Consider the following 27,481-nt stretch of genomic DNA (forward strand, 5'->3'; position numbering starts at 1 on the left):
GGGGTACAAAATGGAAGGAGATGGAAATGCTATTTTCTTGAGGAGCCTAGAGGAGCTCGGTTTGTTCAGCCTAGCAAATCGAAGGGTTATGGTCACTCCCTATGCATTAGAGGAGGAAGAGCAGTTATTCAAGCTCCAACTTTGGCACAAGAACATAGATATAAACTGGCTCCGAATGCATTGAGGCAGGAAATTGGAAGAGGTTTCAAGCCATCAGAGGTGTAAGGCTCAGCGGCAACCTGCCAACAGGGAGAGCGGCGGGTAAAAACCCACAACTGAGCTCCATAAGTTACAACGCGGTTATAAAATGTGTTTTCTGGTAGTAGCAGTCCGGCTACGCAGGATGGCCAAGAGGCTCCTGTGCACTCTAATCCTGCTTGGATTGGACCTTGATGAGAAGTTATGGCAGAAGAGGGACTTCTCTTCTGGAAGACAGGGACGCAGATGGGGATGGGAAAGGTGGCTGTACGGGAGGCGAGGCAGAAGCTCGGAATGTGGGCTTTGAGAAATACTCTTTGTTCCTGCCTGCCGTTCAATGGCCGGATAAAGAAATAATTGTGAAAGTCTTGAAATGGGCAAACAGCAGTAGAAACGTGTCCTCAGCAAAGCAAAATCCCAGATCAGGCCTGGCTGCGAAGACGGGGGAAGGCAATTTTGGGAGCCAGTTTGTCTGCTCGAGCTGGCAGTCCGACAGCTGATCCTCCTTGCACTGACATAAGTTTGAGGGCAGATGCTTAAAAATAAGTACTTTTATGATGTGTTCTTCACATTTTTGGGCAAGGCATGTGTAAATACATGTGAATGCACAGCCTTGAATTCTTCAGGCCTGCGGTTTGGAGAAATCCAAAGGAGTTATAACATGCCAGCTCGAATTTCTGAATACAAGGGATTTTTGAGGATTTCTGTCTTTATTGTGTCTCAATAATAGGAGCAGCTGGTTATGGGCACAGATTTCCAATTAAATAAAAGATGGGGCTGTACTTCAGCTGTGGTGTGGCTTTCTGCATGGCTCCAGCATGCCAACATTCAAGACCCTTGTTACGTGCCATAAGAACTTAATTCCCTCTTGCTGTCAGCACAGTTGCTCTGATCGAGTCCCTTAAAAAGTTATGAAAATCTCATCTGAGCTAAAATTAGCAGCATGAAGGTTCAGAGGACCATTTTCCTCTAAGGCCGCCGTTAGAGCTTGGACCTCAAGAGCTTTGCAGTGTGGTGTGAAACTCATACCTGTCGCAGGGAATTTATTCAGGGGCCAACATACGTGTTGATTCCTGTTCTGGATCTTTTGCAAGATCTATAGGAAGCACTCGAATTATAAAACCTCCAGGTTTCATCAGTTGCTGTTCAGGCCACGAACTGAGGAAAGGAGAGCAGAGATGAACCTACACCGAATGTGCATTTACACCTTACCTAAAGATATCTGCTTTCACCACCTCGGTGTGGTAGAAAGTACATTATCTGGGCCAGTCGTCTCTGGGGGACGTGTGCCTCACTTCTACCTGTGTGTCACGATCAAGTGCATTTTACCTTCTTGTCCTTTCTTGAGCCCTATAAGTTCAGCAAACTGCTTCACTCCTCAAGAGACCAAAGCGTTGCACACAGCAAGGAAGGAACAAGACAGACCGAAGCAACCCTGTGGCCCAAGCCTGCGTAGTAATGAGGAACAGATAAACTAATTTATGGCCAGGTAGAGGAAGGACAAAAGCCCCGTGAAGAGCTCTGCTTTCCTTGGTAGATGCTGACGCTGAGAGCAGAGCCGAGGGCGCTGAAGAGGAGCTGTAACTCATGTTCGCCGGTGCCAGAAGCTGCAGCCACCTCTAGCTCTACCCCCTTCGACACGTGCATGCTGTAGTATTTTTACCCAAAAGCTGCATTTCAGCACATTTTTAAAAGCTCTCCGATTTCACTTTGAGGTAGCAGTAAGTCCATCACCTCCCCAGTGAACTCTTTCGGTATCTAAAGAGCCTGGCAGTTAGCAGCTCTTATTTCAAGGCTGGAGCTGTCTAAATCCAGCCTCCAGGCATCGGACCGTGCCGAATGCTCTCCGGCCGGCCGGAGCAGCAATCCTGCGCATGAAATGCTTTTTCCATGTGTGATGCCAGTGCTGCGTGGTTTGGGGGCGGCTGGGGCGGGTTAGGAGGTCCTGGAGTTATTCCCTCCACCCTGAAGCAGAGCGGATGGAGGAGGTTTCAGTGCATCCCCGGCTGCATTAAAAAAAAGGTGGCAAAACCACGCGTCTGGGCTTTTGCTCCATTTCTGTGTCCCGGGGTGTTTGCCTGATTGTGGTGAGCCAATAGAAGCTGTTAAAATTATTTAATGCTTGACCAATCTTATGACGAGGAAGGGAATCAACTGGTTTCAGTGGGCCATAGAAACAAAAACCGCCCACTGGTGGGGTTTGCTTGGTTCTTAAATTTGACACAGCCGGGTGGCGGTCAGCAGAGGTAGGAGGCAGGAGAAGAGCAGGGAGTGGAAAAGAAAACAGAAAAATGCTGGACTACACCATATAAACTTGTCCTGGAGCTTTATTCCAGCATACAATGACAGCTTTTCCTTGTTGCAGCATTATTCTAGTATGCTACCCTATGACTTATAAATACAAGAGCATTTTAAGTGTCATACCCAGGGGAATTATCAGCGATGATCAATGCAGCAGATGATCATTATAATTGCTGGTGCTCCGGGGGGCTCTGAGCGGTGCGAGAGCGGCTCTGCCGGGCAGTACCTCGCAACACAAAGACCACTCACAGATGCTTTTGAAAGCGCCGTTTCTGGCTCCTTTTCATCCAAATTCGATTTCTGCTTAAAAAAAGAAAAATCATGGCATGCGCTTTCACAAGTCTGAAACTTGTGGATGTACGGCCTTCATTCAAATGCTCCTCTTTGATGCCAGCAGGAAGCAATGTTTCCGCGGGATCTCTTACAGACCAAGAACTGCTCCAAAGGCTTGGCAGGAATGGATGTCATTCTCAACTGGTGAGCAGCAATGCTCAAACGGCTCGGCTGCCGTTAGCCGGGGGAGAGAAGCGCGCAGAGAGCCGCAGAGCGTGCCAGAACAAATAGGACTTAGGAAAATTATTTTTCCTTTGTTCCCTGCCTTTGTCCCTGCAACTCGGGAGCGGGTTTCCAAGAGCAAACCCAGCGTTGTGGGGCACCGGACCTCCTGGCGCCAGGGATGGCATCCGCCTCCCATCGCCACGTGCCAGCACACAGGCGCATTCAGGGGTCGGGGGGTGATAAGGGTCTTCTCCCAGATGGGTCCACGGGGTCTCGGGGGGACCCCAGCTCCCTCCCGGGGTGCTGCCTGGCTGCATCCCTGCGCTCTGTAGACCCAGCCAGCAGATCCCACTCTCCTCTCTGTTCTGGAGCATCTGCCCTTGCTGCAAGGATTGTTTTGCTTCAGGAGATAAATAAGTGCTTTGTATCCAAAGGGCCACGGAAAAGGAGGACGTGCCAGACTTGGGCTAAAGCACACTGAACCCGTTTTCCAGTTTCACACGTGCTGTCATCTGTGGAGCTCGTGTGTGAGCCGACGTGTACAAGCACTCGCACCATTTTGCGGACACGTTGAGGGGGTTATTTGCACGTGGCTTCTCTGGGATTTTTTCCCCCTTTTGCTTTTCCAAAGGAGGCCAGCAGGAATGAGAGCAATACTGAAGACACCAGATTTGTTTCTCTCTGGATTTTAAGTGCTCGGTGTAAAAGATCATTTAATGCCTGATGTGCGGTTAAACAGCCGGCGCTGGGAGGAGCGGGCAAGCCACAGGAGCAGCCCTGCTTGCCCGGGCCAGCACAGGCTTGTCGGGGCTGCTGGCCGCCTTCCTCCTGCTGCAGCCGAAGCCCGCAGGAGCTCGGGGGACAGGGCCAGGAGTGAGCACAGGCACCGGCAGCCGCTGCTCCGCACATCACTGCGGCGCCCCAAACCAGCATGGTACATCCCCGGGTGGACTGTGGGACCCCAGGCATGGTCCCAGGGAAAATGATGCTCTCCTGGGCACAGGGGAGTGTTGGAGGATGTTGGCGTGCCTGGATTTTGAACAGACTCCACTGCATGTGCTGATTTACTGTGCTGTGGCTGACCCACCGAGGTCCCCTTTTTGGGGACATCCGTGTTCCGGCAGTGTGCTGCACACAGGCCAGCACGCACAGCCCGCGCGGAGCTCTTCGCAAAAGCCTTTCAGCCGTTTTGCAGTTTGTTTGGTTTCCTGAGAGCCAGGCGGGATCGCCCAGCTGGATGTGTCGGAGCCGCTGCGGCTGAGCAAGTCGGCACCCATGGGCTGAGCCGCGCCAGGACACCGCATGCTCTTTGTAGTCCATCCCAGCGGGTACAGTCATCCCAAACAGCCCGGTTTGGTGGGTGCTTTCGGTAGGGGTGTTGTACTCCGGGCAAGTACAACTGAATGCCGCTTCCCAACAGCGATTCGTGGCAAAAGAAACATGGTATTTCCCCTCTGCCTCCTTTAATTCACTGATCAAAGAGATCCTTCATCAGTGGCTTAAATTCACTGGTTATTTGCAAACTTTTCCTTCTAGGAGAAGGTGTAAGGCTTTGCCCACAAAGGCGCTGGCGTGGGTTTTTGTCTTTGGTCACCCCTGGGACTGCCAGGAGAAGCTGCAATCCTGCCTTTATTTAGCAGGAAGGGGTAGGTTTGTAAACTGTCAAAGTTAAACTGGAAACACACCCCAAACGTAGGAAGACTGCAGAACACAAAGGCATTTGTAAACTAATGTAATTACTTTCCTCAGTGCCTTTGAATAAAGTTGGCTCCACTTTAAAGGCTTTTTCCTACCCTTGTTTTACATTATGTTCTTTCCTTTCTCCTGGTTTCTTTCTTTTTTAATTTCTATCTCCCCCCCCACCTCCCCGCCCCATCCCCGTGCCCTCCCCATTTAGCCCCAGGCAGCTGATAATTTCTAAAATGCGTATCATTTTTCATTAGCACAACTTGGCATGTGGACATTTTCCTTTTGAAGGTGAGAATAACACCCTGGGAAGATGGATATCTGCTGTGCCGGGTTCTTGCGGCACAGAGCCCATCCGAGTGCCCGGGAGACCTCCCCGGGGCAGGACGGGGCTTGCCCAGCCGGCCAGCGTGCCACGGCACCCACGGCTAGCCTGGCTTCCAGCGCCCTGGCCAGCCCGTCTCCTTTGCGTCAGGGCCTCATGGCGTTGTCTGAAGCCTTACTTTAACTCAGCCTGATGTTTTCCAGATTCCTCCAGGGTTTCTCCCATCCGGATGTGAGCAGAGGTCACAGTGAAGAGGGGCAAGTGGGGAAACTGAGGATGAAACCAAGCCCGGCCCCACACGTGGCTCCTGCGTGTTAAGATGCTTGTTAGGATAATCACGGCCAGAGCAGGTCTGTTGCCAGGAGAAATAGCAGGATGTGGAGCTGCTGTGTTGGATGGCAGAAGTATTTAATAATAAAACAGTTAAAGATAGCACATGATTTAAAAGGGATATGTTATCCATCCTGGGTCGTTGCCCCACTCTGTTTTCCTTCTCTGGCTGTGGCTCATGTTGCAGAGCCCCTAAGGTCGGTGAGGAGCCGTCTGCTTGTGCCTGGGGCGTCTGGATCAGGCCCCTTGGCCGCAGTGGCCCTGCAAGGCTCACCAGCTACAAAGGCTTGTGCGTGCTCCGAACTGGAGCGAGGAGGAGTTATTTTCATGGAAAACAGTGACCTTTTGTACAAAAGCAAAGTGCAGACTGAGCAGTTTTAGTTTTCCAGTGAGTTAACATTTTCTGCAGGCCTTTTCCTCGAAAAGCCAGATTGATCGGGGAATCCACCCTTTCCTTCTTTATTTTTCCTTATTCTTGAGCATCCCGGCTGGGCTGTGGCAGCCCAACCGCCGGCCGCCCGCTTGCAGGGGTTGGAAATGCTGTCGGCTGAGGCAGGGGACACTGGCAGTCTGCGTCCTGTCCCTCCCAGGCTCGACTTTCCCGCGCGGTGAACCAGGTGCATCCCACGGGGAACGGATGATTGACGAGAGAGCGTATTTGCACAAGCCTGGATTAACATCAGCCCGGGCAAGGGCCGTCCTTCTGCGCGGCATCTGCACCCTGGCTGGACCTCTGGGGATAGGAGTGATGCCCCAGGTGAAAGGATCTGTGCATCCCTCTGGTTCAGGTTTGTCCCCAGGAGGGATGGTGGGTGTAAAGGCAACAGCAGGGGAAGCCCCCGATGGGTGTAAGGAAGGGCTTTTCTCCCCACGAGATGTCCCGCGGGCACTGGGCAAGGACTGGCAGCTGCCTCCGCTCCATCCCCTCCGTGAGCACCTGTGCAGAAGGTCCCCTTGGCTGATGCGGATCCAAAGCAAACCCTTTCGGGCTATTTCAGGCAACAGAACGCAGGTTGGAGCCTGTTATATTTATTTTGTTTTGCTTTTCAAACCAAATTGCCCATCCCTGCCGAGCTATGTTGCTGGTGTGATGGGAGCCAGTTCCCGCGGACTTGCTGAGACTAAATGGAAAACTTCCCAGCGGAAACAGGAGCGGAGCTGGGCACGTAAGTCCTGCCGCATCGGGCTCCGGGAAGGCAGCTCCCGGGTTCCTGAAGGAAGAACTCGCATCCCTGCTTTTCGCCCAGGGTGAGCGTCCCACAGCTCGTTGCTTTAGGGACCGGAGCAGCCTGATGGAATTTGGCAGCTCTTCAGAAAAAGAAAAAACAAAAGTCATTTCTGGTCTCTGCCAGCTTCGAGGACTCGGTGAGGGAAAAAAACTTTCATCGCAAGAAGAAATAAAAATACAAACCAACCACCTGAGCGCAGGGGAGAGCGAGCAGCCTGGCCGCATGTGGGGAATTTGGCTGAGAGAAGCCAGCAGGCATCAGTACCGGCCGGGAAGGCACAGCCCGGCGGCCCGGTAAAAGGTATGGCAGCCAGGGCATCACCGGGAGATATTCAGCTGCCACCTCTGCTACGGACTAGCTGCATGAACTCAGGGAGCTCGTTTAACGTCATTATGCTGCAAATAGTCCTTTCCAGTGCGTATATTTGCTACCTCACGTAGCATGTCGTAAGAATTTAAGTGTTTTTAATGTGATTTGATGTCCCTGGATGAAGGATGCTCTATAAATGCAAAGTAAGTATTCTAATGTACATAGTTTGTTTTCTTTTTAACATAACAAAATCCTTAGCAGCCTTTCTTTCTTTGACAGTTTCCATAGCTGGTGGGTTTGTTTCTGCTGTGCCTTAGCAAAACAAATTTGGGGTTTCGCAGTGGCATATGCTCAGGGTGTTCCTCAGCTTCATGACCCAAGCAGTTCCCTTGTCGTCAGCACTGCAGAGATACGAGTGGAAATCTGCTAAAAATCTCCCTTTCTGCCAAACCGGGTGGTGGGGAAGGGTGGATGTTAGGGTCGGTTTGGCGAGGAACCATAAATTGAGAAGAAAACTGCTTGCAAGCACTGGAGCAGCCCTGCTCGCAGGTAGCTCTGAATGAGGCCAGGGAGCGAGCTGAATGCAGAGTAATTATTCCTGAATAATGCCAGGTTTGGATATTTATTCTGGAATAAAAAGTGATTTCTTGCTGTTGAAGATAACTCCTCGTATGAGCCACCTCCAGCAGCCTGCGAGCTCCCCTGCCAGCCCCGCGTGACCTGCCTCTGCGTCCCCATCCCTCCTGGTGACCCGCGGCAGCTTGTCATCCCGCAGATGCTGTGGGGCCATGCGGGCAGAGAGGGCTCTTCTGGGGAAAGCCAGCCCAGGTGGTGCTTTCTAGGCCAAAGCCCAAAACCTACAGCGAGGGCACAAAGCTGATCGGAAGCCACTGCGAAGCAAGTGTCGTTTGGGAAAAGCCCTGCGAAAGCTGCGGGTGGTGAGTGAATTGCTGCAGTGTCTGAGAGCCGAGGGAGCATCTCAGGGGGTTCATCCCAGCCATGGCAAAGGCAGAAAGCTGTATGCACCGGGAAAACAGTTTGCATCTCTCTAGCCAAGCGCAGATTTAAGGAAGTCATCCAGCCCTCTGCTCCTGCCCAAGCATCCAGAGGCATCCGGGGCTGCAGAGACTCCCCATCCCAGCCAAGCTTTCCCTTACCTTTACCTTCTCCTGCTTCTTCCCAAGCTGTTCGATGTCACCGTGGCTATTTCGGAGCTGATCCTTGGCCAGGGAACCCCATCCCAGTGCCTGGCCCGGCCCTTGAGTACACGTCTCAGGTGTGGCAGTCGGAGGAGAGAGGCTGGGGTTTGGGGTGTGCTTCCTCTCCGGGCTGCCACCGGGCTCCTCCAGCGCCAGGGCACGCCGTGCCCCACCGCCGCTGCCTTTTTAATGGCTGATTTTTAATTATACGCTCCGAGACGAAAGAGAAAAACCAAGCCTTCCAACAGATTTTTATCTGCTCTTTTATTTCCGCAAATTGCTGGAGAAAAAAAGCCCGGAGGGTTTTGATGGAGGTGGGGGGGCGCTGAGATAGCCGGCAACACGCAGGCTGCCGGGACGCAGCCTTTTTAACCTCCCCTGCCGAGGCAGGTGCCGACACATCCCCGCAGCCGGCGAAACATGCTAACGCTATGGAGGCTGACCGAGCAAACGGTAACGAGCTTCGCCGGGGCTGCCACCTCTCTTTCTCAAGGGAGAAAAGGCCATAAAACCAAAGCAGCGCCTGGCTGCGTTTCCCCGCTCGAAATCATGGGGAAGACCCGGCGCCCGCTGGCTCAGGGGGTGGCTGCTGGCCGGGCACGGGGACACCAGCGCGGCCGGGGAGCCCCACTGCAGTCCCCTCTCTTGCTCCGTAGGTGCACCAGTACTACAGCTGCCTGCCCGAGGACAAGGTCCCCTACGTCAACAGCCCGGGAGAAAAATCTCGCATAAAGCAGCTTTTGCACCAGCTGCCGCCGCACGACAATGAGGTTAGTGACCAAAAAGTGTCCCGGGACATCCTTGGGGCTGCGGGTGGGGAGGGGATGCACCTCTTGGGCTGCTCTCGTTGGAAGCACGGCTGGTCCTTTCTCAGCCCTTTCTGCCTTTTGGGGCGGGCTGTGTGTATGTGTGTGTGCTTGGAGTTTGGTCCTGTTGCTATTCAAGTGCCGTATTTGCTCCCTGCTTGGATTGTGTTGGAGGCGGGGAGGGAGTTGTTTGTTTCTGAAGTTAACATTTTAAAAATCATCTTTCTTTGGTTCTCTGAAATTAAAGTGCTTTCTCAGCCCTCAGAGGCCAAAGCCACGTTAAAAGTGGCTTGAAATGCCATTGAGATCAGCTAGAGCCAGAGCCGAAGTTGTAAAAGCCTTTTCCCAAGCGCTGCTTCCAGCTCACCTTGGGAGTGGGAGTGCGTGTGCCGAGGAGGGCTTTCTCTCGGCCTGGGAGAGCCTGGCAAGCCAGAGGCTGAGTCAAGACCAGTCAGAGCAAATAAACCTCCTCACGTCTTCCAAGAAAGGTGTGAGGCAGCAAAAAGGGTCTGGTCTTTGACATCCTGTTCTCGCCAGTGAGAACGTCGGCTTCTGGTAGCCCGCAAAATTTCCCTGTGTAAACAAAAAAAAAAAAAGAGTTTCTTGCTGCTTTCTGAAGAAGCCGCTTTGGAAAATACATGCAGGTAACTTGTTTGATCTAGGTCAGATTTTAATGAGTTTGCCTGCGCGTGGCTGGGTGCCACAGGCACAGCGTGGTGCTGCCAGCGCCAGGGGAGCTTCAGGCACCGGGCAGGGGCTTCTTCCCGGGCACCCTCGAGCTCCAACCTGCCCACCCACCTTCCCTGGCAGCCACTGGAAACACACAGCCTCCGACAGCCGAAGAACATGGGAATAAATGCCCAGGAGTGCTGCTGCTGCAGCCTCTGCTGCAAGCTGGAGGCACGAGCCTGCGTGTGTTTTCTGCAAATGGGCAGATTTTGCATCCCCTTTCCCCTCGTGCTCAGTTTTGCTCCTTTGAAGATTCCAGACCTGTTGGGTGCTCATGGGAATAATCCTGCTGGGCTCTCCGTGAGCCTGCTCTCCAAAGTAACGGAGGCTGGATTGGGCACTGGTGCTCCACGTGGCCACCTTGGCTTGTCAGTCGTGTGCTCTGTTGAGATGCAATCAGCCAAGAGCTAAGCCTGCTAGGATGACAATAGCCAGGAAAACCTCACAAGCTTTGGGGAAATTGCATCGTTCACTGTTTATATCCTTTAATTTATTTCCTTATTACCTTCCAACGCAGAGGTTTCGCAACTATGCAAACTTGACCCTATGCTGGAAGAATAGTTGGAGTTCCCAAATAGCTGGAACTCCCTCATTTACACAGGGAGAACTGGCTGCGCTCTAGAAATGCCAATAAGATGTTTTGAAGCCGCTGTAAGACCTCTGCCATAAGGAGAAAGCAGGAAAACCGTCGGTCTGATTGCTGGGTCTGGGTAAGACTCAGAAGACCCAACTTTTAAGACTTTCCTACAAACCTAGCACCCAAAGAGCAACCTTCCTCCTGCCCGTTCTTCTCATCTCTACCTCTTGAAATTTTGGCCGAGCCCTGGGCTGAGTGAAGCCCAGATATCTGTGTTTCTCCAGCCTCCCAAGCCAAGGATGGAGTCCATTTGGGTAACCCCCGTGGAACTGTGGCTCGCTGGCTGGGGAGCCAGGGACACCCCTGACACCGAGTACCGCTTGTGTTTTTTAGGTCCGCTATTGCAATTCGTTGGATGAGGAGGAAAAGAGGGAGCTCAAACTCTTCAGCAACCAAAGGAAGAGGGAAAATTTAGGGAGAGGCAATGTCCGGCCGTTCCCTGTAACCATGACGGGAGCCATCTGTGAGCAGGTGAGTAGCAGCTGATGGACTGGCCTCAGTGGGTGGCTTTTTAATCATCAACGTTAAGTGAAGCTCATGGGAGGAGTACCTGCCCCATTGTCCCTGCCAGCTTTGAGCTCTGGGGCCCGTCGGGGTATATGCCAAGAGCACCCCACAATATTTGATGTGGAGCAGTCACGCCAGCTCCTGGCCTCATGCAGGGGGAAAGCTGTTGATATCCTGTCCATAAAATGGGGATGAAAAGAGATTAAGAGGCATCAGAAAGGAGCTGTGAATTAGCACCTTCATCTGCGGCGCTTGCGAAAGCAGCTGGCTGACGACGGGTGGCAGCGGGCTTGCCGGCCCCCATTAAACACCGGTTTTTCTGACAGTGCGGCGGCCAGATCAACGGAGGGGACATGGCCGTCTTTGCCTCGCGAGCGGGGCATGGCATTTGCTGGCACCCTCCCTGCTTCATCTGCAGCGTCTGCAACGAGCTGCTGGTCGACCTGATCTACTTCTACCAAGATGGGAAGATCTACTGCGGCAGGCACCATGCTGAGTGCCTCAAGCCCCGCTGCGCCGCCTGCGACGAGGTAAGAGCCAGCTCGCCGTGGATGGCACCAGAGGGTTTCCCTTGCCAACTGCATGGTATTTCCCCTCCGCCCGCCCTGGCCTCTGCACGGAGGCACACATGCAAAACACGATGGTTGGGCTTTGCCAATGGTTCGTGCAAGCTTTTCGTGGGGTTTCAGGTGAGGATCTCGGGGATTTTTAGTTGCAGTCTGCCTGAGTCTGTTCTGAGATAGGTCCTCGTCCACACGCAGGGAGCTGGGCGGGCTTTCCATAAGCGTTTCCAGTAACAGCCCAGGCCCCGTGCCGTGTGATTTTAGCCCAGCTGTGTGTGGTGGTCCTCTCCCTTCTCCTCTGTCTCCCCAGAAGAAGCATCTGGGGGGAAGAGCGCTGTGTTTCCTACAAGACGGTAGTGTTTGAGTACACGCTGAGCTGAAATAGGCTTTAAGAGAGGAGATTAACAGGCTATAGCAAGCTGAACAAATGGAATACAAAACAAATATAGAAAACCATACAGAGTCTGCTCTGAGTGTTTCTCAAGTGTCAATCTCTGTTTAAAAGGCTGGTGAAGGAAATTGTTCTGGCTTTTAAAGCTATGTGGAAAACCATATGTACTATAAAATACCATGTCCCATCTATGCAAGCGTGTAATAGTAAATATCCAAGGCTATATGCACCTCAAATGTAAAGAACATTGACGTATGTATCCAATTAAATTTGTAACGTTACCAGTGAAAAAACAACTCTTAACCATTCAACTGGCCCTATTTCCTTGTGGCTTAGGCTGGGTAATTTTTTTTTCATGTACTTTTTATCCTTGCAAATTCTCGTGCAAGTCTTTCATTCAGCTCCTTCTTTAACACACACTTCTTCCCCTGAAACATCCGGCACTAATTGCGAGAAAGAGTAACTCAGGGGTAAGAAGAGCTGCAGGGGAAAAGCTTTTGGTGTGACCTGTGCCGGGGCAGAGAGCCGGGGAGCAGAGCTGAGGCACTGGCTTGGCTTTGGGAGCGGAGGTGGGTGGGGATGGGCAGCAGAGACAGCAAGAAAGCATCTGCTGAAAACATTTTAGATGGCTGCTTCACCAACCCACCCTTAACAGCACTCCGTGCCTCAGTTTCCCCGCTGGTAAATGACTGTGATCATCTTTATAAGCACATGGGCTGGGGCAGAGGTGATGTTGAGGACCAGGTAGCTCCATCTTCTCTCCCCTCCAGAGAGCTGCCACTTCTCCTTGTGTTTTCACTCACCCTTTGTACTCAGGTCCCTGTTTCATAGACGGGTAAATGTGTTCTAGTAAGTGGCTGCTCTGTTCTTCAAAAGTCCACCGGATCGATAGGTTGTATATAAGTGTGTTTATTACCCTGATCGACCCCTCCTGCTGATGGATGTGCTTACGAGCATGTTACTGTGAGCTCTGCCTTAACGCTTTGTAGTCTGTGCACTGACACGATCCAAAGGTATTTGCATTTTAATGGATTTCCTTAAGAAGTGATGGGTGCCGCAAGCCAAACCACAGGAGTTTTCCATGCAGGACCGGGGGGTTAGCTGGAAAATTTGCAGGTTGTGTGAACAAAGGGACATAGCTGCTGTGAGCGGGCAGGAGACACGAAGGTTGGTGCCCATATCCCAGGTCCCCTCTCTGACCCACTGCTCCACGTTTGTGTTTTTACCCCCCAGATAATTTTTGCCGACGAATGCACCGAGGCTGAAGGGCGGCACTGGCACATGAAGCACTTCTGCTGCTTTGAATGCGAGACGGTGCTGGGAGGGCAGAGGTACATCATGAAGGATGGCAGGCCCTACTGCTGCAGCTGCTTCGAATCCCTCTACGCCGAGTACTGTGACACCTGCGCCCAGCACATCGGTACGTGCCCCAGGGGGAGCAGGGCAAAGCCTCTGCTTGGAGGGTCATTTCTGGCAGCAAGAGCTGTCGTGTTAAGGCTTTGACAAGGACTCAAGGCTGTGAGCAGGACTGCTGAGGTCTGCACCAGCCCAGCAGCATATGAAGACGCTCATGCCCCTCTTCCATCCCACCAAGGAGCTGGCATGGTCATTTGTTTGGTTAAACCACTGTGTATCCCTTTATGTGGTCAGAGAGGGAAGGACTATCAGAGAGCAACCTCATGAGTTGTTGCAACTAGTGAAGGCTTTCTCTGGCCTATTGTAACACATGCTTTTTTTCCTTTAAATCTCATTTGCCTATAAACAGCCTGGCTCTTCGAGTCACAGATTCTTCCCACCCAAGCTTGCCAAAGGATGCTCATGAGTTAATGAGCTACTGACAGGAGAGATGCTAGTTCATTAGGCACCATTATTGGTTTCGTTTGCCTTTTTTAATCAACCCGCAGATAGATGTTCTCAGAAAGAAAGAAAGTAGCGCATCAGAGTCAACCTACCTTTCTAGAACTGTGATTTAAAATGTGTTTTATACTGGGGGCTAGCTGTCCCATCAGCTTGCGCGGGGGGTGGCCAGGCGGGTGGGCTGGGAAGCTGCCTCACTGCTCTCTCCGATCCTGTTTGCCACTTGGCTGAGCATTTGCACGCACTCGTGGGCGGGCGGGCAGCCCCAGCTTTGTCCATGGAGGTGAGCTCATGTGTTCAAATATTTCATAGGCTGCAGGGAAAGAAAAAAAAAAAACCCAACCAAACAAAAAAACCCAACAAAAAACCAACCAAACAAAAAAACCAACAAAAAAACCAAAACCATTTTGCTCTTGTGCAGCGGCCAGATGGCATTGAAGGGGGGGCGGAACTTGGGGCTTCAGCAAAGCACTTGGAGGACGTGTTTGCTGTGACCTGCAGCACATCCCTCCTGAAAGCTCGGCTGTGGAGCAGTGAAGAAGCAGCTGTTAATGCTTCTTGCACGCTCCCTTCTCTTGTGCTTCCTCCATCTGCCGTCCTCCCCTCTGTCCACCCATCCGGAGCCTGCCGAATGTCAGGTTTTTGGGGGCAAAATGCCTGTTTTGGTGCATATCTGCACATTTCCAGCAAAAGAGGAACTGCAGCCATTTTGCTGCAAGTTGCTGGCTGTAGTCACTGATTTATGTGCCTAAGAGCCACATAAATCAGGGGTGAGTGCTTAGGACTTGCAAGGCTTGGGTTGGGTAGCCAAGGCTCGGAGTCAGGAGGCTGCGCTCTTCCCCTGCGAGATGGCTTCGGGGAATTGGAAAAGGAGCTGATAAAATCCCACCCACCGTCTTGTCTCTCTTTTGTCCACAAACGTAGCACTCCAGTCTGTATGAAAGCATTTTGCTCATTATAAGGGGAGAAAAAAAAAAAAACTAACACCATTACACTAAAGAAAATTTAGCTTGGAATAAAATGGACTGTTAATGTACTGTTCATTTGTAAATTATCCGGCAGCATTCACCCCCCCGCCCCGGCGGCACGGCTGGGGCGGGTGTGCAAGCATGAGCTGTGCACGCGTGTGGCTGGGCACCCCACCGTGCCGGCCAGCCTGCGCCCTGCGCCGCAGTTTCTCAGGTAACAGGGGCTTTTGCTGTGAACAGCAACTTAAACAAGTGAATAAAGCTTGTAATTGAAACCTCGGGAGGTTTGCTGGCGGCCCTGACCATGCAGCAGGCACGTCCTCCTTGGGGCTTCGCTGGCGGGGGACAGACTCTCTGCATCAATTCCTTTCCTTAACCCCAGGGGGGCTGGTGGGGGCAACCCAGAAAATTTGGCAAGGGTGTGCACTCAGATCCCTGGGGGCAGCTCTTTGCACTCTCTTTTGGAGAAGGGGCCCCAGTACCCAAATTAAAGTTAGTCTGGGGCTGTGTTAGCAGTGAGGGACAGGGAAGTCATCTGCTTTGTTACATACTTAACGAAGGCAGCACAAATTCCTCATTATGGTTCAGTTGGAGGCTTTTTTAAATAGGCAGTGTATTACTGCATTGACTTCAAGGACTTTATGGAGAACTTCTTGCATTCCTTTGCTTTATGATCGGAAATATCCCCATTTAATACAAAATAGCTTGAGGCTCGGTTCTGCTGCCTTTCCCAGCATTAAGTAACTCCTGAGCAAAGGCCTGCAGCCTGCAAGGAATTATAGAATGGTTTGGGTTGGAAGCGACCTTAAAGATCATACAGTTCCAGCACCCTGCCCTGGGCAGGGACACCTCCCACCAGCCCAGGTCGCTCCAAGCCTCGTCCAGCCTGGCCTTGAACACCTCCAGGGATGGGGCAGCCACAGCTTCTCTGGGCAACCTGGGCCAGGGGCTCACCACCCTCAGAGTGAAGAATTTCTTCCCGATATCTAATCTAAGTCTAAACTCTTCCAGTTTGAAGCCATTACTCCTTGTCTTATCACTACATGCCCTTGTAAAAAGTCCCTCTCCAGCTTTCCTGTAGGCCCCCTTTGAGTACTGAAAGGCCGCCCTAAGGCCTTCCCGGAGCCTTCTCTTCTCCAGGCTGAACAACCCGAACTCAGCCTCAGAATTAGAAACAGGCTTAACTTCACAGGTTGGAGAAACCCTGCTGAAAGGCTTTCAAGAGCGAACATGGGTGCGTGTCGCTCATAGGGGATGCACATGTTAAGTGCAGTGCGAAGTGATGTGCGCAGGCTGACTGTCACTGTGTGTCTTCTCCCTCAAGGTATCGACCAGGGCCAGATGACGTACGACGGCCAGCACTGGCACGCCACCGAGACCTGCTTCTGCTGCGCGCAGTGCAAGAAGTCCCTGCTGGGACGGCCCTTCCTGCCCAAGCAAGGGCAGATCTTCTGCTCCAGGGCCTGCAGCGTCGGCGACGACCCCAATGGCTCCGACTCCTCCGACTCGGCCTTCCAGAGCGCGCGGGCCAAGGAGTCCCGCCGCAGCGCCAAGATTGGCAAGAACAAGGCGAAAAGCGAGGAGGGGGCGCGCAGCCCATGCAACCAGCTGCAGGTCACCTCCAACCGCCTCTCCACTGACGTGGACCCGCTGTCCCTGCAGATGGATTTGCTGAGCCTGGCCAGCCAGACGCCGAGCCTCAACAGGGAGCACTTGTGGAGGAGCCGGGATGAGCTCTATCACTACGGGGGCAAAATGGAGCAAAGTCAGTCCCAAAGCCCTTTGCAGCTTCTCAGCCAGTGCAACATAAGGACCTCCTATAACCCCAGCCAGGTCCCGGGCTCGCAGCCAGATTTATGGGCAAAACATTTCAGCAACCCAAAGAGGAGCTCCTCGCTGGCCATGAAGGGCCACGGTGGCAGCTTCATCCAGGACTGCAGAGAGGACTATTACTCGGGGAGGCTTCGCTCGCAGGAGAGCTACAGCGACATGTCCAACCAGAGCTTCCCCGAGACCAGGGGGAGTCTCAAAGTCCCCAAGTACGAAGAGGAGGAGGATGGCGGGATGCCGACGCCGCAGTGCCGCACCCGGCACCCCATCAACGCCCTCAAGTTCACAGAGGACCTGACGCCCACCGAGCAGACTCCCCGCGGCTCCATGGAGTCCCTCGCGCTCTCCAACGCAACAGGTATGTCACCCCTGCTCCTGTCACCCTGCGGCCACCCTGGGACCTCCTCCGTGTGATGAGGTCCCATGTGCTCTGAGTCAGTGCCACAGCAGGGGTCTTACCCATTGTGGGGGTGACCAGCAGCGTGGGGACCACTGCTCGGGGCTGGGGTGCCTGGCAGCCCCCGCTCGCTTCACTGGCTTGTTTGCCAAATGCAGGGCTCTATAGATGGCTGGCCTTCTCTGTAGCTCAAAACAAATGTTTTCAAGCTCTTTAATCCTCCCCTTTGTGAAGAGGGGGGGTAAAATCAAGGCCAGCTGCTCATGCACAGGCAAATTCCAGCATTCAGCACTTGAAGGGCTGCTGTCAGCTGCCCTTGGGGGCTAAAAATATCTTTAAATACTTTGAAATAGGCCCAGTTAACCCCCTCTACATGTTGCGCCGTCCTTGAGCACGTGACCAGTTAAAAGAAATTCCTCCCCCTCTGTGCAGGGCTCTTTTTCTCCCCTTCCCCAGTCCTCTGGTAGAAACTGCAGGGAGAAGACAGGCGAGATGCTCCTCCCGCCGGGCTGAACCCATTTCTCGTGAGCACATCCCAGGGTAATATTTCCCAGTCCTCTCGCCCCAAACGTGTTTGGGTTTCATTTTGCGGCCGCGGGGATGGCTGTGCGTGCACGGACGTGTCTGCGCGGGGCTCTGGTCCGCAGCTCGGCGCCGGGGAGGCTCAGCGCCCTGCACACACCGTCGTTCCGCAGCCTGATGTAGTTTGCATTATCGGACAGCTGGGCTGGGAAAAGAAAATCCTGAGCCTGGTTTGCTCACCAGAGATACTGCCTTGCTTTTTCTTTGCCGCTCCCCTGGCTTTTCTCTATTCCAGCTAAGCATTGCTTGGATTCAGGCAGTTCCTGCGCCTGCCCCCTGCTAAATGGAGTCCATCTGTCTTGCTGTTACCGGTGCGGCGTGTTTGGTGCCCGGTCCCGAGAGCTCCCCACGGGATGCTGGCACTGGGGATGGGGATGCGCCGTGAGCATCGCTGGGTCCCCAGCGAGCTGAGCACCGGTGAAGCCGAGCCCCGTGCTCTGCCCTGCCTGGATGGACAGGTTTGCTCTGCTACGCCCATACCTCCTATGTTTGTTTAGGGAAGCTGCCAGCCCTGTGCCAAGATGTGAAGTGATCTCTGTGTTCAGCTAGGATCTCCCTGACCGGCGAGCGGAAAAGCAGAGGGGGAGAGGAGAAGCCTAATGAGCTGGAGATGGTTTGGCTCGAACAGCCTCGGATACACACAGAGGAAAAATAGATGTGAAGTGGCGAGGGAGTTGGGAATTGCTCTTCGAAACAAGGTTCTTGGGAGCAAAGCCCCACATTTCCAAAGCCACTTGTGTTTCTGAAACTATGTATTGTGTAAAAACCCGTCAGTACAGAGAGTCTTAAGCAACGTGGAGTGCGGATGAGCAATCCCTGCGTGCTTTGGTGTTGGAGTGTAACAAGTTATCGGGGATACAGGTCGAGAGGTGAGAAACATGCCAAGGCCTTCATATTAGACTGAAAATCATTCTGTCTTTCATTTTAGAAGCCCTTTTTTAAAATGCTGGGAGGGAGATCTTCCAAAGGCATCCGTCCTCCATACGTAGCCAAAGTATGAATTTCCTTACAGGCAGCGCCTGCCTTAACGATGCACTGCTTTCCTGCGTTCTGGAGCAGATCCTCAGCATGATGGGACTTGCAACGAATTTAAGCAGTTCCTCTGCAGAGTGAGGTGATAACATTTTTATTAATGTGCAAGATCTAATAATTTTCCTTGCTCTGGGACCTGGCTCAGCTCAAGCTGGGGGGCACTGCAGCAGTAACAGGCAGGGCCGTGTGTGCAATTATGGAGGACACAATTATCATCCTGTTTAATCAGCAGCATTTTGAGGACAGGGAGATTTGGTGGCCTGACTGAGGTCTGTGGGAGAGTGAGTTGCTGAGCAAACACCCTTGTGAAGCTCCCCCAACACATCCCGGGTGTCCAGCTCGCCCCGTGCCCCGCACACCCCAGCTCTGCTTTGTAAGAAGCTCCCGGGCATCCGGATACGAGGTCCCTTTGAGCTACTGATGCTGCACAGTTGCTCCACCTTATAAAGTGAAATAATTTGTACCGCATCCCTCCAACATTTTATGGCATCGCTGAAAACGTTCTTTTTTTATAGGGAGCTGGAGGGCAAACAGTCCCTGACCTGCAGAGCACACGTTAAAAGCTGGTCCCTCCCTGGCAGCAGTTTTTGCTGTGATGTTTCTATTACGACGTAACTACTAATTAGCCAGAGATGTAAGAAAAAGCAGATAATGCATGAGATGTGCAGCGGTACTCCCTGTCCTCTGGCCAGAAAGCTGCCTCCTGAGTGCAGGTGATATTTGTAACGCATTCAGTGCCGGACGGGGCACCCGCTGCGGGTGTCAAGACCTGCGTGACCCCGAGTCTCCTGTGGGACCCCAGCTTTTCACCTTACCAACCAGGCTCGACTTAATCGCTTCAAAGCCGGTTCCTCATGGGTTGGTGACACTGTGTTAATCCTGGCCGCTTGCCCTCAAAGGGCTCAGCTGTGCTCTGCTGTCTCACGGTGGGTAGTGGTGCATCTCCGGAGTGACAGAGGTAGCCGTGACCCTCCGTGTGCTTTGTTTCGGGGTTTGAGTTAGATGGAAGTGTCTCTGCCGTCCTCTGGTTTGTGCTTGTGTAATTGCCACAAATGCCGATGTGATTTAACCACATCCACTGGGAAAGGGCAGAGTTCCCTGCTGGTGGAGGGCACCTCTCCTTCCCTTCCACGTTCCTGTTTGAAAATCCCTTCTCTGCCATCAACCAAAGGCTATGCCACACTCCAATCCACTTCGTCGTCTTCTTGAAGGCTGAGTCTTCCTCCTGCCCAACGTGGCAATTAGATGGAGAGGCAAAGAGCAAAAAATACTTCCTAGTGCATTTTCCAAGAGAGAGCTCATTTTTGCTGGATTTTATATTATCTTTTGTATTTTATTTCCTTTGGCTGCTTTTGCTTTGTTTTTGTTTTTGTTTTTTTTTTTTTTCAATGGCATTAGCAACAATGCAAAACAGTGGATGCTGTAGCAATGTTTACCCTGAAACTCCCTTCATTAAGCAATCAGGACAATGCTAAAATGGAGTTTGTCCAGGAGGCTTTTCTCATGAGGAGGAGTCTGATCCTACCAGAGGTCAGTCACTTTCCAGAAGCTGCTGGGTCCATCACAGCTCTGCTCCCAGTGCTTGTGCTCTGCCTTGCTCTGCTTCTGCTTGTGTTGCCCTCTAAAAAGCGCCTTTGCAGGTGCTGTATGTGCCTAGCAGCTGAATTAGAAATCAAGAGCTGATCTGTGCTGATTCCAAGCAGTCATTTCCACAAAATGCCAGCTGGTCAAATAGCCCACTTAAGAAAGTACCTGCGGGCTAAATGTTATTCTCTGCGAACAGGCTCTTTGTGTGCAGCTTGCAGAGAGCAGGCGTGCTTTGGAGGTAGAAGTTGTGTCGAACAGTGATGCTTGTATGCAAAAGGAGAAATAGATTTCAAGTATTCCTCAAGAAAGTGAGTTTGGGTGAAGGTAACAGCCTCATCTGTCACAGCCGTAAATCCAGGAAAAAAAGATGTTAAACTGATGCCGTTACAGGGTGGAATGTGATTTCACATGTATGGCACACGTTTCTCCCATCATCTGTGTTGTGAGATGGCCAAAAGCCCCAGGTAGCTTGGTTTTCCAGGACTAAACAACAACTGTGATACACCCAGAAGGCAGAGAGGAAAAAAAGGTACGAACACGCACGTGGATCAGCGCTGATCCCTGCGCATCGGCATTGCAGAGTGACCTGATGGCATCCTCTGTCTCCAGTCCCGTTTTCTTCCTCTGCCTGAGGAGGGGTTGAAAGCTGCAGAGGAGAAGGAAAAAGCCCTGTTTCTCAGAGCCAGGGTATATTTTCCAAGAAGCGTTCAATGCACAAGGGCTGGGGAGCAGCTCCTGACCGCCCTCAGGAACGGCAGTGAGGGGCTCGGGGGCTGGTCCCCGTCCCCGTGTCCTCAGTGGCACTGCATCCCGCGGGGGCTCCTCTCCCCCCTGGGCCGGAGAGGGCGGCTGCCTCGGGCGCTTCAGCTGAGTTACACAAGCCAGAAAATGACACATTGACTGTTCCTGACTTTTTCTAAGAAAAAGGAGGCTCCCAGCTCTCCAGCACACTCTGCCACCCTTTTTTCCCCTAGATGCGGGCAGCGTAAAAACTGCTTCCAAGTTGGCAGATGGGATCCCTGGGAGGATTTATTGCAGTTTGGAGACCCAGGTATAACATTTCCGAATCCAAGCAGGGTCATTTCGAAACCCGGCGTGTGAAGACAGAGGTTTTCCATCCCAAAGGGCCGATGCCGAAACATTATAAAACTGCCAGGAATGTTTCTTCTCCCCCTCGCCCGCCTTTTGCTGCTCAGCAGTGGGAGGTTGGGTGTGCTTACTGTGGGGGCCAGCTGGCCTTCGGCGTCACACATGGAAGTGCCAAAGCACGTGGGTAACAACCAAACCAGAGGGAGAGCCGAAATGGACTTGTGGAAGGAGATGTTGGGGGAAGCAATAGTACATCATCCCCATCCCAGCCCGTTGGCATCCTGCCTTGTCTGGGGAGGGCACAGGAGCTGGTGGTGCCGATGAGGGGGTTTACGAGGGGGCTTCTAAGGTAAAATCCAACCCCTTTCCCAGGCAGCACCCGTGTAGGGGCTTCTTTCAGCGAGACAGACAGAGGGAGTGATTGCGTGGGAAATACGCCCTGACACCCTAGGGATGGCACAGGGGGGGCACACCGTGGGAGGCTGTCAGGACCGCGATCTGCTTGGCGAACGCTCTGCTTTCCCCCAAATTGTTTACTTTCCACGATTTCCACTTACGTAAGGGGTCTGCTTTATTTCTGCACATCCCGAGGTCGCTCAGAAGGGAGATGAGGCTGAGCTATAAACAAAGCCTTTGGGCAGGCTGTTTTTCCTGAAGTTCCTTTTTATTTCTGGGTGTTGAACTTGAAATAAACCCTTTTTCAGGGGTGGTGAGGATGTGCCCGCCTGGTGCTATGGGAGAGAGAAGGCTCTGATACAGGGGGCTGGACACGGGGATGCTGCACCGTCCCCTCCTGTACCTCTATAGCTTCACTTAAACACTGGCTGGGCTGGGAGCAGGGTTTTGGTGCCAGCAGACACCTATGTGGGGCTTGAGTGGTGAGGACTGCGATGTGCAGGTGTGTGTGTACGCTGTGGTAAATGTAAAGGCAAGAAGCGAGTGTCAGCGTAGCCCTGTTTGTGTGCAGTATCCTAAATCGGGGCGTTTTGCCTTCCCCCTCCGGGGTGAAGCAGAGGATGCTGCCTCTGCGCTGGGATGCTGGCTGCGGCGGGGCTTCACCCCGTGTTAGCCCAGCTTCGCGGGGAGTTTAATTTAATGGGGGCTGGGAGCTGCTTCCCCTCACCGGGGGGCTTCATTCCCAGCCTCACACCCGGCGTACGTGCTCTCTGCGGCCCCTCTGCTGTCGTTTGCCGAGTGGTCTAATAATTCATAATTAATGCAACTTGCAGCCCCGGTTTAGCAGAGCACGCGGTGAGATTTAAGCGCCTGCGAGTGCTTTGTTGTGGCAAGGTTGTAGAGGTGAAGCTTAGGAGGAATATCTTCATGCTGTCGTTTTGCTTATTCGGTTGTTATTTCCCTTGGCGATGTTTTATGGGATAAACACGATTCTTAATAGGGGTGGGGAAGGACTTCAGAGGGGATCGTACAGCATGTTCTTAGCAAACCTTAATGTTAACTAGAAACCTGCTTTGTGTTCCCAGCACTGGAGCCAGCTCGAGTTTTATATCAAACGCCCGCAGACGAGCTACAGCTTTCACTTGTGCTCATCTGAAAGGCACCCGTTTCCATGGCTCCGGGGTGAAATATTGAGCCTGGCAGCCCCACGCAGCGGAGAACGGCAGCAAAATAACCCGCTGTGTCCACGTGCGCCGCGGTGCTGGCTCCAATCTGGCCGTGGGACGGCCACCAGCCAACGCACTGCGCTGGTGGCAGGAGGTGCCATCTCTCCTCCTCTTCCAGTGCAAGAGCCTCTGGGGCAGTCAATGACGGATGTGCTTGGTGTCTCGGAGCATCATTTAGCCTCGTGGGTATTATCCCTGGGCTTTTGCGCCCTTGGAAAGCGCTCGGTGATGCGGTAACAACCATCTCGCACTGCGGGCCAGAGCAGGGCTCCCGCTGCCCTGGACGGCCTCGGGAAATGGATTCTCAGGTTTGCTCGTTAGAAAAAAAACACGGCTGCGTGGTGGGGTCTCCCCTCGCGCGCTCTTTCGTCCAGGCTAGGGCTCGATCAGGTTATTAGCTGTGTTCCCAGATGAAACACTTCATTAAGAGGGAGCTGCAGGGGCTGTAAATAAATGCTGGTAATTCAAGAAGATTTGGCCTCAATAATGCACTGGTGTAGCTCTGAAATGGCAAATGACCACAGGAGAGGAGGGTCGGTGCCACCTTTGCTCCATCCAGGGCAGTGTGGGACCAGAGACCTGGAGCCGCTCTGTCTGTGCCCAGGCATCTGCTGCCTTCGGGTGCCCGGGAAACCCTCTGGTGCCGGAGCTTCCCCCGGCCCTTTCTGCTGTGATTGCATGGGAAGAGTTTTCTTCTCCTCCAAGCTGAAATTTTCCTTGCAGGAGTTCAGCAGACCTGGAGAATAATGTATTCCTTTCCTCTTCGCAAGCGGGTTTTTTTTCTGCGTTTGAAGGCTGTTATTATATCCCCTCCAGCCTTCTCTTCTCTAGACTAAACAACCCCTGCTCTTTCAAACTTTATTCCTAGGTCATGTTTTCTAGATGCAATTTTTTAGACAAATGTTTATTGCTGTCCTCTGAACTCACTGCGGTCAGGCTGGAGGGCTCCTGGCTGAGGCTTTATGGCTCCGCAGAGGGGGGCGGCATCATTTTTGCAAGCTTTGAAAGACTTATCTGGGCCTAACCCCCCCTCCCCGATACTTTACACCTTGCATTGGTGTAAAAGTAAAGCTAGGCCTGGAGGTACCTTTGTGTTTTGTGTTGGTTAGAAGTCGCATCCTTGACCTGGTAACTGCTCTGGGCACCGTAAGAGCTGTGTGGAGCTCTCGGTATCTGCAGGGATGCGATAAAAGCACAGCTTTACTCCTGAGTGAGCAGAAGAAATCCTTCACTGCCACCGTGAGTAGGTAAAAAAATGCGTCCCTGGCCCGCAGCTTGCTGGGTCACTTGCTAGTGTGGCTTGCAAAAAAAAGGCTTCTTTTTTGCAGCCTGCCAAATCTGCCTGGGAAGATGCGTTTGGCCCTCTTGAAAGAGCGTTTCCCACCCTGCCATATGGGGAAATGAAGCCGTGGGGTCTCGGGGTGGCTTTGCTGCAGTCTCCCAAGCACGGGCTCTGTCGTGCCTTGAGCTCCGTGCGCTGGCTGTGGTGGTGTACGTGCTCCATGCTGGAATTCCTCTTACAATCACCATTTTCCCAGCGATTCAAGATCTTAAAATGTGCGTGCTTAATTATAATCAGGCCGTCTGGATGAACAACCACAAACATCCCCTGGACCTAATAATCGTTGATTAAATATTGTGTTCTGAGCATGAACTGTATGTGGATCGCAGGCTCCTGGTCTGAAATCGCCTCCCCCTGTGCAGACCAGGGCTTTGGAGAGGACAAGACAAAGCATTTGCGGTGTCTTCAAGGGGCTGGAGACCCCCATCCTGCACAAACCAAACCTGTGAAGTGCTGGCCCTGCCTTTCCAGGAGCCTCTCCCTAGATCCTCATTTTTATCCTTGCTGGATACAACCGGAGGGGAGAGGTGGCGGGGGCGGAGGGGGCCGACCCCGGTGGGTGCTGTTTGATGGGGCTCGCCGTGCACCGGGGGCAAAGCACCAACAAGGTCAGCCCCTTTCAAACGATGCTGCCAAAATCCATCTGCTGATGCCGCAGAAGCATCCCGCGGCGTTTGGAGCTGTGTTTCTCTGCCGATGCTCGCTCTTATTGCAGAGCCGTGCCGGTCCTCCTAACGAAGGGTTGCATACATGTCACCGAGGGCTCATTTTCTTCAGTGTCAGCTATTGTCTGACAGATCTGATTAAGGCCACATTCGGCTGTCAGCGGCCATGATTCACGTTCGGATCAGCTCCGCTGGCAATCCTACTGTTATTCTGGCTATTCGGGAGGTCTTTGAGCATATTATTGAGTTGCTTTTCCTTCCTCGGGGGCTGCTGGGTTCCTCCGTGGTGGCACAGGGAGGGACATGAGGAGCAGTGCCTAAGGTGACAAATGGCATGACTGGGATGAAAGGCTTCTCCAGAAGGAGGTGGTGTGTGCGGGGAATCGCTCGCTGCCATGATGAGAGCGGGGAGTGCGGGCGGGCAGGTCCTCGGAGGGGACAGTTTCCAAAGGGTGGTCAGCAGGGTTGGGTTAGCTCGCTCGAGATCGGCGTGGCTTAGGGGGAAAAAAAAAAAAAGGCATGAAGCTGGCTTGAAAACTGTGTCCTTTTCGAAACAAAAAATAGCTTTTCCTTTTATTTTAACCCAGCCTCTCCCTTTTCCTGCGGCGTTCAGGGATTGCCTTCCCTTTGCCTTCCTCTGTAATCATAAACTCCAGAAACATCCCCATTAGCAGCAGAAAAGCAAACGAGCAGAGAAATGGCTGCGGCGGCTGGGACTCGGGGAGCAAAGCCAAATCATGCGAGACCCAGCGGCGGTTTGTTCTCAAGCGCTGAAGCTCTCGGTGGTGCCACCGAGGGCAGGGTTTGGAAAACCTTGCCCATATTTGCAGGATCTGTTGATCTGTTTAAGGCTGAGTCCAAAGAAACCCTTGAAGCGGCTCGTAAGCAGGGTTAGTGACAGCAGCCCTTGTTCTTGTTCAGGTTTGGCAGGCAGTGGCTGAGGCTGAAGGAGCTGAGCTCTCGATGAAATATAAGCAGCTTTTGTTACGGGGAAAAGAAGTTTATTCTTGAATTGCGGGTTGGGCTGTTTTGGTGGGGTTTTTTTTAAATTAATTTACAAAGTCATAAATTCTGGGTGATTGCATAAGGGCTGTGCGTCATGTTGAAAATCCTGCTGATGGTGCAGAGCTCTCCCCGTTCGGTCTGCACCGCGAGGCTGTCGGAGAGGGACGGGGAGAAGGGCGCCAAAGCAAACACTCTGCCTTTGATTTGGGATGAAATGGATTTCCTTTGAAATAGCTTGCAAAACACGTTGTCCTGAGCTTGCAATGCAAGCACTGACTGCTGGCAGTTGTCAAGCCAACGCGGAGATAGTCAGAAAATAGAAAACACCCAGAAAACGGGCCAAAGACTAGAGTTATGTGGGGTGCATTGAGTTTCTCATTGATGTCAGGTGCTGAGTGGACACTCCTCTGCTGCCAGGTGAAGGCTTTCTGGGCTGGAGGAGAGCACCTTGAAGGAGTTCTGGGCTGGAGAAGAGCACCTTGAAGGAGCTTTGGGCTGGAGGAGGGCACCTTGAAGGAGTTCTGGGCTGGAGGAGAGCACCTTGCAGGAGCTCTGGGCTGGAGGAGGGCACCTTGCAGGAGCTCTGGGCTGGAGGAGAGCACCTTAAAGGAGCTCTGGGCTGGAGGAGAGCACCTTGCAGGAGCTCTGGGCTGGAGGAGAGCACCTTGAAGGAGTTCTGGGCTGGAGGAGAGCACCTTGAAGGAGCTCTGGGCTGGAGGAGGGCACCTTGCAGGAGCTCTGGGCTGGAGGAGAGCACCTTGCAGGAGCTCTGGGCTGGAGGAGGGCACCTTGCAGGAGCTCTGGGCTGGAGGAGAGCACCTTGAAGGAGTTCTGGGCTGGAGGAGGGCACCTTGAAGGAGTTCTGGGCTGGAGGAAGAGCACCTTGCAGGAGCTCTGGGCTGGAGGAAGAGCACCTTGCAGGAGCTCTGGGCTGGAGGAAGAGCACCTTGCAGGAGTTCTGGGCTGGAGAAGAGCACCTTGAAGGAGCTCTGGGCTGGAGGAGAGCACCTTGAAGGAGCTCTGGGCTGGAGGAGAGCACCTTGAAGGAGCTCTGGGCTGGAGGAGAGCACCTTGCAGGAGCTCAGGGGTGGCTGGCACATGGGAGAGACCCGGTGGGCCACCCTCCCTAGCAGGGCAGCCAACGTGCAGCTCCGTGGCTATCTGCAGGGATAGCCTGTCCCTCCTGCCATCCCGCTGCTTACGGAGAGCTCCAGCAGACCCTTTGGGGCTTGGGTGTTTCCTTGCCTCCTGGGAAACCCAACTGCATGCACACGGCCAAGGGTGCCCCAAGGTGTCATTCTGGGGACCTGTGTGGTGCAGCATGGTGACAAGCCTGAATTAGTGGCCCCGTTTTCAGCTGCCCCTGACATTGTTCAGTCCTTCAAAACATGTCGTCGTTGCACAAGGTGTGGGTGCGGGATCATGGCACCCTAGTTATCTCAGCGTGCAGGAGGCCTCAGGTTACCTCTGACGCACGGTTTCTCACTGGCATCGCTAGTTATTCCTATCAAGTCACAGACAGCGTAGACATATGGGGAGGGAAGTCGTGAAAAGCAACTTGGAGTCCAACTCAAAACACCTTAAATTGGTGTGATTTCCCCAAAGGAGGAACTGCCTGCTGTTTTAAAAAAAAAATTAAAAATCATCCTCTTGAAAGGGCTCTTCAGGACAGCATCTAAACCACTGAGTTATTTTTTAAAGCAAAAGTCTTAGGCTAAAACCAGCCTCCTCCCTGTCTATCTCTGCTGATAGAAAATTCTCATTCCTAACTCTCTTTTTTTCCTCCCTTTGCCCTTT

The 27,481-nt window shown here is 52.9% G+C and overlaps 2 protein-coding genes across 9 annotated transcripts in view; one reads left to right on the plus strand and one right to left on the minus strand.

Annotated features, from left to right (window-relative positions):
- The window catches only part of PRICKLE2 (prickle planar cell polarity protein 2), a 110,322-nt gene that overhangs the window by 80,188 nt on the left and 2,653 nt on the right, over nt 1-27,481 (plus strand). For all 5 annotated transcript variants that reach the window (XM_063347678.1, XM_063347681.1, XM_063347682.1 and 2 more), the window contains 5 exons: nt 8,732-8,845; nt 10,581-10,718; nt 11,081-11,284; nt 12,942-13,128; nt 15,858-16,721. In XM_063347678.1, coding sequence (XP_063203748.1) covers nt 8,732-8,845; nt 10,581-10,718; nt 11,081-11,284; nt 12,942-13,128; nt 15,858-16,721 — 1,507 coding nt within the window. The remainder of the gene's footprint in view (nt 1-8,731; nt 8,846-10,580; nt 10,719-11,080; nt 11,285-12,941; nt 13,129-15,857; nt 16,722-27,481) is intronic.
- LOC134521351 (putative protein CRIPAK) lies at nt 24,780-27,480 on the minus strand. 4 transcript variants are annotated; one of them, XM_063347685.1, is made up of 4 exons: nt 26,724-27,480; nt 26,567-26,598; nt 26,380-26,534; nt 24,780-26,286 (listed from the first exon to the last, which is right to left on the minus strand). In XM_063347685.1, the coding sequence occupies exons 1-4, from the start codon at nt 27,005-27,007 to the stop codon at nt 25,777-25,779; spliced, it is 981 nt and encodes a 326-aa protein (XP_063203755.1). In that variant the 5' UTR covers nt 27,008-27,480; the 3' UTR covers nt 24,780-25,776. The 4 variants fall into 4 exon arrangements, with proteins under 4 accessions (XP_063203755.1, XP_063203753.1, XP_063203756.1 ...); XM_063347683.1 differs by having other exon boundaries at nt 24,780-26,534; XM_063347686.1 differs by having other exon boundaries at nt 24,780-26,534; nt 26,567-27,480.

Source organism: Chroicocephalus ridibundus, chromosome 10 (genome assembly GCF_963924245.1).
Source record: "Chroicocephalus ridibundus chromosome 10, bChrRid1.1, whole genome shotgun sequence".
NCBI lineage: Eukaryota > Metazoa > Chordata > Aves > Charadriiformes > Laridae > Chroicocephalus > Chroicocephalus ridibundus.